Raw genomic sequence first — 13,076 nt, forward strand, 5'->3', positions numbered from 1 at the left:
AACGGTCAGGATTCGAACCCATGTACCACGGCACACGAGTCGAACACCGTAACCATGGGACATCAGCACCAACAGTACAGTACTGCGCTGCATCCATACTACTCGTACCAATCTGCTGTTCTAGCTTTCCACCCGTCCGTACTTGAGCAATTCATTTAGTTCTGAACTGTACCATTATCTTTTTTTTTCTTACCTTAAAACAGATGAATGTGGATCGCATAACATCTCGGTATACAAAGATATCATTAACCTCAATTCACCGGGCTACCCAAACCGGTACCCGAATAACCACGACTGCATCTGGTACATCAAAGGTCAGTCGAAGCAAGTAGTCACTATGCGGATCAAGGATTTCGAAATGGAGGAAACGTACGATTATTTGGTGGTCGTTTTTCTTGCGAATGGGGAGGATCCCAAAGAGCTCTTCCGTCTTACGGGGGCGGATATCTCGAGGCGGACGGTGACGTGGCGTCATGATGATGGAGTTCTCAAGTTGGAAATGAAGACGGATCTAACCATCGCACGTCGCGGGTTCTCCATTCTGATAAATCACATTGAAGAAGAGGATTTGGAGGGTAAGTCTGGTACCCAGTGTCAATGCCACTGTCAGTGTTTAGGGTTGCAGACCAGTAAATCGGTCCGAAATTGCCTACGCCGGCCAAATCAAGATTTGCATGCCCTCAAAATCTTCAGTATTTGAGCATGCTGTGGGCCATGAACTTGAGGGTTTGTAAAACAAATATGGGCGGAAGCCATGCACAGGACTGTGAACTTGTAGTTCCGTTCAATTTGGATGAAATTGGGGCCCTTAAAGCGCTCTATTTTGCAGTGGAGTGTAGGCATCGTTTTTCAACATGGCGATGGGCTTCAGGACTATTTTCAGGGGTGATCATCTTCGGATGAAAATTTCAGTTCACCCCCCGAAAATTGAAAAGAAAATGAAAGATGATGAAATATGCTCTAATTTGATGTGTGTCTCGAACATCTTGGAGAGTTGTGAGTATTTTTTCCCGATTATCTGAAGTGGGAGCATTTACCATTGGGGTCTATTTATGATGGAAGTTCATTAACTGGTCTGTAACCTTAGGCTGGTGGGGATTCTCCATTGCAATAACTCATTACCATACTTCTGGTACCCATATTCAATATCACTCTTTTTGTACATTATATGGAAGATTGAAATGAGTCCATCATCATAAATCTTGTACCCGTACCAAGTATCAAAGCCTTCTCAGAGTGCAGCCTTGAGAGATTTCTCCATTGAAAGGAAGTTTTTGAAAAACCCCTCATCTGTCTCTGATTTAGGTTCCTTAGTTTTCATTTTCCCATAAGAATTAAATTAATACATATGTTAAATTCAAAGTATTGAACCATATGGCGCTGTTGCTGTGATTTCATTTTCAGGAAGCCGCTGTTCAGTTTAAGGGTCTTCTGAGAAAATATTGTGAACCAAGCATTTGTTGGAAAACTTTGCCAATATGTCATGTCACTGAAACAAAAACAATCAAGCGGCAAAGAAAAAAATATGACAGCGAAATATCCAAAATTGTAACATTGAAGTTTCTGCCTGAAATAACATCACTTTTGCTCATGAATATCCAAATCGCATTAACAAAAAAAACTACCAAAATGTTCTTACAATTGGCAAATGAAAATTTAAAATAAGGTTTAATGGGACACAAATGTGCATGTCTAAGGATTGCATTTTAAAAACAAATTACATGGTGCCCCTGAACATAATTTTTTTCATGTGATTCTTGTTTGTTTTGTGGGGTTTTGTTCAGCATTGTGTAAACCTGATGAGTTCCATTGCGGCAATGGTTTCTGTATCACCAATTCGTCCCTCTGCAATGGTTTCCTGGATTGCATAAATTATGAAGATGAACGTAACTGCGGTGAGTCTGTCAGCTCAAACTGTCTTGAAGTTTTCTTACTTATTTCCGGTAATGGAACCAAGGATTCTTCAAGAGGGGGGGGCATAAAAAAAGTTTTTTTCCTATAAAAAAAATTTAAACATATAATAGCACTGGGACTAATGGTTTAAATGCGGGGGAACCCATACAAATGCAGACTTGGGACCTGGGCCACAAAAGTAGAAGGCAAGTGTCAGCGCCAGTCGCGACTTGGGACTGGACTTGTAATAGAAATTGTGATGAGCTCAGCTACAGCACTACACGCAGGTATATCGCTCGCGGTTTGACTCCACATATACTGAGACCCATCTGTAATGTTGTAGACTCATCGTAAAACAATTGTTTTGTCATAAAGACGTAGATCGACGAGTGAGTATTCAACTTCTCAGATTTTATTATGTTTTCCCTCCCACATTTTTTTGCAACAGACGACATCTTCTGCCCAGGTTCCTACAAGTGCAACAACCTCAGCACCAGTTCAATGTCTTCTTCCTTCACTGACAACCTTTCTCAGGCGCAGTGTATTCCATTGGCGCAAGTTTGTGACGGAGAGGAGAACTGCCCAGAGTCTGACGACGAAATTCAGTGCGGTATGGTCGCTTGACCTGCATGACCGGACATGTGACCTGACTTGTGACCCAACTTGTGACCTGATTTGTATACCCGATTGTGACCCGATTTTGGAACTGACTTGTGACCTGACTTGTATGTGCCTGATTGTGACCTGACTTGTATACCCGATTGTGACCCGACTTCTGACCTGACTTGTGACCTGACCTGCGACCTGACTTTTGGCCCGACTTGTGACCTTGCTTGTGACCTGACTTGTGAGCTGACTTGTGACTTTGCTTGTGACTTTGCTTGTGACCTTGCTTGTGACCCGACTTGTGAGCTGACTTGTGAGCTGACTTGTGATCTGACTTGTGAGCTGACTTGTGAGCTGACTTGTGACCCGGCTTGTGACCCGGCTTGTGACCCGACTTGTGATCCGACTTGTGATCCGACTTGTGAGCTGACTTGTGAGCTGACTTGTGAGCTGACTTGTGAGCTGACTTGTGAGCTGACTTGTGAGCTGACTTGTGAGCTGACTTGTGAGCTGACTTGTGAGCTGACTTGTGAGCTGACTTGTGAGCTGACTTGTGAGCTGACTTGTGAGCCGACTTGTGAGCCGACTTGTGACCCGGCTTGTGACCCGGCTTGTGACCCGGCTTGTGATCCGACTTGTGAGCTGACTTGTGATGTGACTTGTGATGTGACTTGTGAGCTGACTTGTGAGCTGACTTGTGAGCTGACTTGTGAGCTGACTTGTGAGCTGACTTGTGAGCTGACTTGTGAGCTGACTTGTGAGCTGACTTGTGAGCTGACTTGTGAGCTGACTTGTGAGCTGACTTGTGAGCTGACTTGTGAGCTGACTTGTGAGCTGACTTGTGAGCTGACTTGTGAGCTGACTTGTGAGCTGACTTGTGAGCTGACTTGTGAGCTGACTTGTGAGCTGACTTGTGAGCTGACTTGTGACCTGTCTTGTGAGCTGACTTGTGACCTAGCTTGCTTGTGACTTTGCTTGAGCTGACCTATATGACCTTACCTGTGACCTTGCTTGTGACCTGACGTGTGACCCAACTTGTGACCTGATTTGTGACCTGACTTGTGACGTGACTTACGACCTAGTATTGTACTTTTTGACTAATTTGATTAAAACTCTGTCCTCTTGCGATCATAGATATGAAGCGATGTCCCGCTGGTTGCGAGTGTAGCTACAAGGGCACAGACTTGGTAGTCCATTGCAAAAATGGCTGGGATTCCTCGACATTAGCGGGCTTGGCACTAATAACACATACTCTGTAAGTTGCCATCATCTGAAATAGTTCTTGACTGGGAAATTCGATAAAGGTCACATTTTTGAGCAAACAGGCAAATTTGGGGAACAAACAAAATTGATTACGAGATTATTGAAGTAGGCTAAGTTCACGTGTTCTCTTTTCATGTTCACATTTTTACAACCCTTAATTTTTAGATTGAAGTAAAGTTGCTTAGAAGCTGATGAATACACAATTTTATGTGGTAACTTGATGTTAAACCCCAGGGTAAACCGTATTGAAAACCCATAAAACCTACGTAAACCTCGAGGTAAACATATAGAGGTATTAAACCTCCAGGTAGACCTAGCCCCTCTAGGCAAATTCCAAGGGTAAACCTCGAGGTAAACGCGAGGTAAACGTCGAGGTTAGCCTCGAGGTAAACCTCCAGGTAGACCTCGTGGTAGACCTTGAGTTAAACCTCAAGGCAAACATCCAGGTAAACTTTGAAGTAAACCTAGCGGTAATCCCCAAGGTATACCGCGATGTAAACCTTGAGTTACTGCCTGTTAAATGTTGCATTCTTCCTTAAGTAAGTTTGTACTGTCTGTTCCCAGAAAGTATGTTGTTACATATTTGTTTAAAACATCTGACTTCCAACGGAGCAAAATGTCTGAATTTTATTTTTCCTCAATCCATAGTCAGCTCTCCGGAGTCAACATTAGTAAGCTGGACCAGGGAATGTTCAAAGCGATGTCACATCTCAAAGTGTTGTGAGTAGTGGCAAGCATTTTGGTGTTCTGAAGATTTTTGGCTTATGAAATAATGCAATTTCTATCTAGTTATGAAGTCAAGATAATCTCAAAATGAGTTTTGACTTTTGTCTTTAATAATCTCAGTTATTCTAATGTCATTTTTGGGATTGCCATTTTTCAGTAACTCGCTTCTTAATCTGTATATCCTTGATGATGTTTCTTTCTGACCTTTAACCTTAGTCACCTTCGTAATATCCATGTAACTTTTTAAATTATTTCTTAATTTTTAGGTCATTAAAAAACAATCGTATATCCGAGATTCAGGAACGCACATTTGACGGCCTGGAAAACCTGTTGTGGCTGTAAGTTAAAATCTTTTCTGAACGTTTTTGTGAATGCACCGTGGCCTCGTGGTCTGGAGCATTGAACTATTAGTCTGTTCGAGTCCAGCCTGGGGTTATGGTGCGTGTGTCCTTGGGCAAGGCACTTCGTCATTCATTTCGTCTCCCACCCAGGAGTAAATGGGTATCTGTGACTGAAGGCAGAGATGGTCAATGGGATTGACTTTAGCTGCTTTGTACTGAAATGACAGCTTCAAACTGTACAGGAGCTGATATTTTCTTTGGAATTTGTTTCGTTTATGGGTATAAAATCTTTGGAATGGGCCAAAATTATGATTACTTATTTTGCCGGCCTCTTAGTTTTTCCCTTTCAAAGCATATTGTGCAGTACAGGAAGAAGCGGTTTGTGGTTTTTTGAGGGAATAGTGGCATTATATCTCAGAGCTGTTGTTTCAACAATTCAACACACGTTGTTGTCATTTATGGCAAATATTATCAAAGAAAAGAATATCCATGATTAAAATTTTGCATTTTGGTGGATTTTTCAGGGTGATTGCAGAATCATTTAGTAAATTTTACTTCTCGTTGCTCCATGTGGACTTTTGAAATCACTCAAATGTTGTCTCTGTTGTGTTACAGGGACCTGTCAAATACATTGATAACTGAGCTGCAAGGTTCTGCTATGGAGGAATTGTCTAGTCTACGGGGAATGTAAGAAACAGCAGCGGTCTGACAAGGCATACCTGTTGGTGTGCCCTCCCCCCCCCCCACATCGTGTTGACTCCAGATTAAACTGAGCTTGCAAATTGACCTCAAAAATTGGCAAGATTTTAAGGGCAAGCTATGCTAAATGATTTAATTCAAAATGTATTATATATTGGCCTTAGAATGCAGGAGAGCACATCTTAGATGTCAAACATCTTCATGGGGAACACCCCCAGACCCAATAGCAGCCACGCCTGAGACTCGAACCCTCAAAGCACCCCCCCCCCAACTTTTCCTGAGAGCTACATGCTCCCTCGTTGTGGGAAGTGTTAGTAGTTATTTAGCGGACGGTGTTGTTTTGCAAATTAAAGTTGATTTCCATACTTCTGTTGACTTTCAGCACAATTTTTGATGTGCCGTTGACGAGAATCAAGTCCAATGCATTTTCTGGTCTCAGCCAGGTGAAAACGTTGTGAGTACTTTTGTTGCTGAAGAATTCTCATTTTGACAACAAATTATGTGTACGTCGAGGCCTCTAACTGCAATCTATCACTAAAGCAATGAACAAAAATGACTCCATCTGACCAAATACAATAAAATTTGGTAGATCGTTAGTTCTCCCTAACATTCACAGCCGTGACAATCAGCAAAAACTTGACAAGAATGCACACATTCGCATGCATGTTTGAACCGAGTATAAACCTGAAAGTTCAAAGTCCATCTACCAGCATGGAGTAGGAGATCTTTAGTTTGGTACATAATTATCTAGATACTTCTCCTGATATAAATTCATTCTTCAATAAAAGAATTCCTCACTCGATGCAAACTTTGACCAACCATCAATGCTTTATTTCAGGATAATTGTCCGCAACATCGAAGGCCTACCACGACTTGTAGTAGAAGATAATGCATTTCAAGGACTTGATAATGTGAAAGAGTTGTAAGTATAACAATAAGTTTTTCGCCAAACCATTGAATGTATTATTTAAATCAGTCTGCACTACTTGGCCTATGTAACCTTTTCTAGGTTTTTGTGTAACCATTTCTGGGTTTTTGTCTTCTGGCAGGTATGTAGATGACCACAGACTGTGTTGTTTCTTCCCCTCGTCCGAGTGTAAGACGCTTGAGCCACAGCCTCCACTTTTCATGTGCAGCGAACTGATGCCTAGGATGGTCCTCAAAGTATTCATGTGGATTCTTGGTATTAGCGCCCTCGTCGGCAACATCTATGTCATGGTGTGGCGATGTCGGGAAAGGACAGAGGGCAGAGAGAGCCGAGTTGTTCTGTCTTTCCTGGTGTTTAATCTAGCTGTGTCGGATGCCCTTATGGGGTTGTACATGCTGATCATAGCCTGTGCTGATGCGTATTTCGGAAAGAGCTATTTTACTGTGTCTATGGAATGGCGGACGAGTCCTATGTGCCAGTTTGCTGGGTTTATTTCCATCATCGGCACCGAGGCTTCTGTGTTCTTTCTCACACTCATCAGTATAGACAGGTTTCTTTCAATTGTCTTCCCGTTCAGCCATTACCATCTTCGTCCGAAGTCATCTCGGATTGCTGCATTGTGTGTCTGGATTGGTACGGTGATCGTTGGACTGGTCCCGACAATACTTGCGTCCGACTCTTCATCTGATGTTTACGGCCTCTCTGATGTTTGCATTGGGCTGCCACTGATGACTAAAGTTACTGAATATGAGACGGTGGATCAGCAGATTGATGCTGGGGGCGTGGCGAACATCACTGTGGGGATACCGTATCCTGTCGATTACCGAGCATCCTGGTTCTTCTCCATCGCTCTGTTCCTCGGGGTCAACCTTCTGTGCTTCACCGTAATCCTCATCTGCTACATTGCCATCTTCAGGCGAGTCCGAGCATCGAGCAAGAAGGTGAACCGCAGTAAGAAAGGCCGGGACGATGAACAGCGTTTGGCCATCAAGATGGCCGCCATCATCCTGACGGATTTTGTCTGCTGGGTACCGGTCATCATCATGGGTATTCTGTCACAGGCCCGCGTGGTGGAGATACCAACGGAAGCCTATGCCTGGATTGTCGTTTTCATCCTTCCCATCAACTCCTCTCTCAACCCCTACCTCTATACCATTGCAGATCTGTGCTACCAACAACAGAAGGCTGCTTCTGTAAGGAGGAAGTCTAAGCTGGCCATGAAGGGCCTTCGTTCCACTTCGGAGAACCCATCAAGTATTGCTGTTGTGAACTCGGTGACCTCACAAACCCAATTAAGTGGATAGCAAACATGGAATGGGTGATGCATAATATAATTTACTTATTGCCTCTTCTTTTTTGTTAAACTACCAGATTTATTTCCAAACTGGACAGAGTAATACCGAAAATGCACAATGTAATATTGCATCTGGTCTGTATACTATATAATTATACATGTACATGTACTCAGTTTTTGGTTTTGTTTTGGTGAATTAAAGGTCAAGTTACGTCCCCTTCCTGGTGGACAATGGGGGACAACGCTGATTGTGCCTTTCAGTTCTGCTCTTCAACTTGGTGTGATTCTGAGCGTCTTGTACCATGCATGTATTGCAGCTCGCCAGCCAGACTTTGTGAGGAGAACCAGTTTTGGTCGATCCCAAATACTTTTAAATCATCTCTGATGGCATCTTTCCAGCATTTCTTTGGTCTTCCTTGAGGGCGGGTACTTGCGAGAGCTCTCCAAATAAGACTTGTTGTGGGAGCTGTCATCTGGTATCCGACAGACGTGTCCGAGTGATCTAAGTCTTGATGACCTTATTTGGTTGTAACTGTGGAGAGGCCAGCACAGTGGAGGACTTTCACATTGGTTATCTTATGCCAACAGCGAATACCAAGAATCTGTATTAACCTTCCAGGGTATTTTAAAAACCCTGACATGAACACAGTAACATGCAACACTTGTCTAAATGACAAGCCTGCCCACTGCAGCAAGATCCATCAGGTCAAAAGTCTCGAGGCCAAACTGCCTCAAGAGTCTGTAGTCACCGAATACAGCAGGATACAACTGTGGCATTGTTCAATGGGACTAGCTCTAATTGTCTCAGAATTGGCCGTTTATGCATCGGTGATAATGACTCAAGGTGCCACAGATGTTTACACCTGATGCACTGTGTTGCGTCTGGCAGGCTTTTAGGGTTAAGCAACGTTGGCGAAACATTTGTAGTTGTAATTGTTTACACACAGTTGCCCATGTTTCTGACCCATAAGCAAGATTACTTGAATGCATTGATCTTTGTTGTCTTGGAGAGACTTGATTTTTTACACATCCGCTCTAGGATTGAATGGAAAGTGTGGGGTACAGATATTTACTTATTTCTGCTTCTTTTTCCTTACTCGCCAGACTTTATTCCAAAATGTTTAATAAGTTTAAATAGAGTAAAACGAACAGTGCATGTTGTAAAAAAAAATCTTTCTTAAGCAACGTTGGTGAGACATATCTCTATAGTTGGTGTGTTTACACAGAGTTGCCCAGGTTTCTGACCCATAATGGAGGATGGGCCTGATGTTTTCCATAGCCGGGATTGGAATAAATGGAACGACTGGGATGCTGAGGTTATTCTTCGCTTGATCTCACCATCGAGTGAGCCATCTTCTGTGACCTTGCCACCAAGGTAGACAATAGAGTTCAGCTGGGTCTTTTCACGGGGGACCATCCAGCGACACAGAGGGAGCGTCACTTTGGTAAAGTAGTGGAGTTCAGTTGAGATTAATACAATGTATGTAACTTCCGTCATGACGCCATTAATTGCCTTTTAGCCTTTGAAAAATATTTACCTATTGCAGCTTCTTCTTTTTTAAATGTTTAAAATGTTTAAATTTTTAAATAGAGTAATACTAACAATTCGTACGTTGTAAAAAAAAAAAGAAGCTCGTTTTAATATTCTTTATAATAAGCATCAGGTCTTTCATATTTTATAATTATACATTTACTCAGTGTTTGGTTATATTTCGGTATATTAAAGGTCATGTCACCTATCCGTCCTGGTGGACGATGGGGGACTACGTTGATGTCGACTTTCAAGGCACAGGTCTGCTCTTTCGGCTTGGTGTGACTCTGAGCGTCTTCTGCAATCATCATATTGCAGCTCAAGCTAGAGTATTGCTATTTCAGTTAAGATTAATAACATGCATGTGTAACTTCCTCCAACGCCAAAATAGATGTACATTTATATTTAGACGACAGTGCCATTTAGCTTTAAAATGAATTTCTTGCAGATTTTTTTTTTTTACAATTTTATATACAGTAGACCTTACAATAATGAACGTTGTAAAAAAAAAGGTTTGTCCTTGGAATTGTACAAATTATTTCATTTTAAATTCATTATAATAATCATCTTTCATGTTTTATAATTATAATACTCAGTTTCTGGTTTTCTTTTGGTAAATTAAAGGTATTATGCTTGGTAATGTAAGTAATCAAGAAATTATGGTGCATGGACAGGTATATTAATGATTTTGCCTCCATTTATTGCCATTATTCAGAAAACTCTTGGCGTTTATATCGTACCTTGATATATTTGAAATAAAATCATGTTCACTTAGATATTATGCTTTGAAATCATTGCTGTAACTCGCGTCTAAGGTACAACTACAATTTATAGTTGAAGGGCACAAAATAGACTCCAGACGACCTTTACCCTTACATCGTTTTGTAGCCCGATTGGGCGCATTCCAGGCCGTAATGTCCCTTTAATATGGTTCTTGTCGCGCTTCTGAAAAGATATTTAGGATGTCATCATAGAGTTATATTTAAAAAATAGAAAGCACACTCGCTATACTACCAGCACTCGCGGATGTGCCACTGATTTCTTTATATGGAGATCGGATGTGCCAACATGGACGCGCAGCCGCCATACATTAGTTTAGAACAATTACCTCCAACATAGTTTTGGCCCAAGACGATACTGATCGATAGTGGAACGTGCACGTACAGAGAGTGTGCTCTCTAGTTTAAGTTAAATTTCTACTAAATTTAACCAAAACTTGTGGTCATTCAAGACCAAATTTAATTTGGTCTTGTATGACTACAACTTGTGGTTGAATTTAACATAAATTATAACCCAAACAATTGGTTATAGAACAAGCCAAGTTTGGGTAGTTGCAGTTTTCACCCTTTCTTTGGTAAAATAAACCCAGGAAATTTTTCAGTGTACACTCCAACCACTAATTACGCGCTCACCCCGCCTGGTATTAGATCGTTTGCAAATTAGGAAAACTCTGGGTGTGTTCACGATGTTTAACCCACACTGTCCCAAGAAGGTTTTAACATACCATTTTCAAAACCAAGGAACTCAGTGATGCATGACAAGATGTGTGCATCCAAGCATACTGTTTAGTTTATGACGGGCTCTTGAACCATAATTACGGTAATAAAATTCATAGTTTGTTCATATTTTCCCTTTGTTTCTGGGTTACCTTTTTACTGGGACAATGTCCAATCAAGATGAGGGACACGTACTTCTGCACTTGCAATGGTTCCTTAGTCGCAATTTTTCCTTTTACTAGGCGTACGAATATCTGGAGGCAGCGGGGCAGAACCATATATGGGCTTGTTTGTGGAAGCTTTTTCGTTTTGTATTGTTGACAGAATTTGCATCAAGGTCTAGGAATGTCAGCGATGGATGACCAGAGAATGCAAACTGAATAGACGGGGTCACGACATCCCAGCCAGACGGAATTGTCGGGTGAGAATTGTGTTCCTTTTGTCCCTTTTTCTAAAGATCCTCTTCTGGGGTGGTGTTTTTCTATATTTAAAATAGTGGGGCGATGTGTTCTGAAAGGAACATCGCCTCACAAGTATGGTATGGTCAGAGCGTTGAAACGAGGATTACTGAACTTGATATATTCTATAAAGCCTAAGCACTCTGGCTCGCTGTGTACGCGTTTGTTGGTCAACTTTTGGTGATTATACCATTGTACAACCAATGGTCTGGGTACCATTTATTTCTCATGTACCGAGTTCACGTGCTCTATGGCGAAGCTTAGATGTCAAGAATAACCTATGACGTATGGTCAACCTCATTTAAATATCTACGCGCGTGCCAATATGGTGCAGTGTTAGGCGTGACACGAGTTTCGCTGAAGGCACTTTATTTTGGAGAAGAGGTATTTCTTCTTGTACAAAAATAGACAAATGTTACCTGACTGAACGTTAATCTAACCGAGAAGTAGGCCAATCAAACTGTGGCATAGCAAAGACATAAAAAAATGGCAACCAATAAGAAAATAGAAACACGAGGCATTGCCAGTCATCATTTACACTTGTGTTATGAGGTCACCCTTTCCAGTCTAATATCACCTGATTTGTTCAGTTATCCAAAGGAAGCGAACCAGTTACACATTTTATGGGAAACGGGAGCCACACGTGGCGTGACAATTGTCCAGTTATGCATATCATGACGTCAGGTGTACCATAACTAGCATGCCTAAAGCTAGCTGTACCATAACTAGCCTGCATCATTTGCGGCGCGCCTTTGCCTTGGACTGTAAAGTTGGATTCCGTTCTCGTCCGTTACTGTACCTTTCTAGTATTGCACTCGTAGATTTGGTTTCTGGAAGAGATTACAAACATGGTTGCTTGTGAGCCAAGCTTGTGTGTGTAGTGCTGTACAGTGGAGGAGTTTATGTATAGGTGAGTTAGCCATTCTTGTTTTTGTGCATGACAATTCATTCTGCTAGTATATAGGATTGCTGCTTACAGGGTCAGAAATGTGGTACAACTTTTGAGTGCAGGTTGCAATTTAACGATCAACTATGTCGACAAGGGTTTGAATTGCCATTCGATTTGGTACCAATTAAACACCAGTCACTACAGATGACATCATAGCTGTATCCTGGTGTCCTTGTCGTGACTATAGGGTAAGTCCAAGAAAAGGTCACTTTTGTGATACATAACGCCATATTTTCTTTGATTAGACAATCGGCGTTGTGGGTATTTTCCTTGCAGATGCCCCCAAAAAGAATAAAAACGCTGAACTCCATCTTAGAGGGTTAAACTTTGGTTACGGTATGGGACATAGCGTGCGCGAATTCGTGGACTTGCCCAAAAATTGACGAAGGTTATTGTCGCTAACGTTCTGTTGGGACATCTTTAAAAAAAAAATGATGAGTTCCAACATTCTGTATAAAAGACAGGCGGCATGCAAGACCTGCAAGTAAAAATCACTGGTGGTCATGTGCTTGTCTGTTTATGACCCTGGTCTAATTTATCCATCACTTTATGGTGCTACTGATGATACACATACAATCATCTTCTCAATTCACTGGAGGAGGAGGACATGCTCATCATCCATCCTGGTGTGTTTCTCCCTTTTGTGACATCCAATAGTCCTACTTCTAGAACTAGAAAACACCCGTTTGCCTTACACTATACATGTTTCCTTTTTGGGGTTGTCGTATTAAACGCTATGGGATTTGAACTGCAGAATTGATAGACGAATAATTTGCACCCAGTATTCATTGTCTCATCTAAAACAAATCTCTCAAAAAAGTAGCCCTGACTGATCCGAATGTCATTAAATTAGGGAACAATGGTTTTTAGGCCCTCAGACCGAAATCTTTCA

At 41.8% G+C, this 13,076-nt stretch overlaps 2 protein-coding genes across 2 annotated transcripts in view; both read left to right on the forward strand.

Annotated features, from left to right (window-relative positions):
- LOC119724133 (CUB and sushi domain-containing protein 1-like) overlaps positions 1-10,092 on the forward strand; it is a 31,152-nt gene extending 21,060 nt beyond the window's left edge. Inside the window, exons 16-25 of the mRNA XM_038195053.1 lie at positions 204-575; positions 1,785-1,895; positions 2,342-2,503; positions 3,634-3,754; positions 4,411-4,482; positions 4,755-4,826; positions 5,445-5,516; positions 5,911-5,982; positions 6,367-6,450; positions 6,578-10,092. Coding sequence (XP_038050981.1) covers positions 204-575; positions 1,785-1,895; positions 2,342-2,503; positions 3,634-3,754; positions 4,411-4,482; positions 4,755-4,826; positions 5,445-5,516; positions 5,911-5,982; positions 6,367-6,450; positions 6,578-7,760 — 2,321 coding nt within the window. The 3' untranslated portion in view covers positions 7,761-10,092. The remainder of the gene's footprint in view (positions 1-203; positions 576-1,784; positions 1,896-2,341; positions 2,504-3,633; positions 3,755-4,410; positions 4,483-4,754; positions 4,827-5,444; positions 5,517-5,910; positions 5,983-6,366; positions 6,451-6,577) is intronic.
- Positions 10,093-11,934: 1,842 nt separating this feature from the next.
- The window catches only part of LOC119724134 (CUB and sushi domain-containing protein 2-like), a 51,996-nt gene continuing 50,854 nt past the window's right edge, over positions 11,935-13,076 (forward strand). Inside the window, exon 1 of the mRNA XM_038195054.1 lies at positions 11,935-12,145. Coding sequence (XP_038050982.1) covers positions 12,138-12,145 — 8 coding nt within the window. The 5' untranslated portion in view covers positions 11,935-12,137. The remainder of the gene's footprint in view (positions 12,146-13,076) is intronic.

This window comes from Patiria miniata, unplaced genomic scaffold (genome assembly GCF_015706575.1).
Source record: "Patiria miniata isolate m_02_andy unplaced genomic scaffold, ASM1570657v1 HiC_scaffold_18, whole genome shotgun sequence".
Lineage (NCBI taxonomy): Eukaryota > Metazoa > Echinodermata > Asteroidea > Valvatida > Asterinidae > Patiria > Patiria miniata.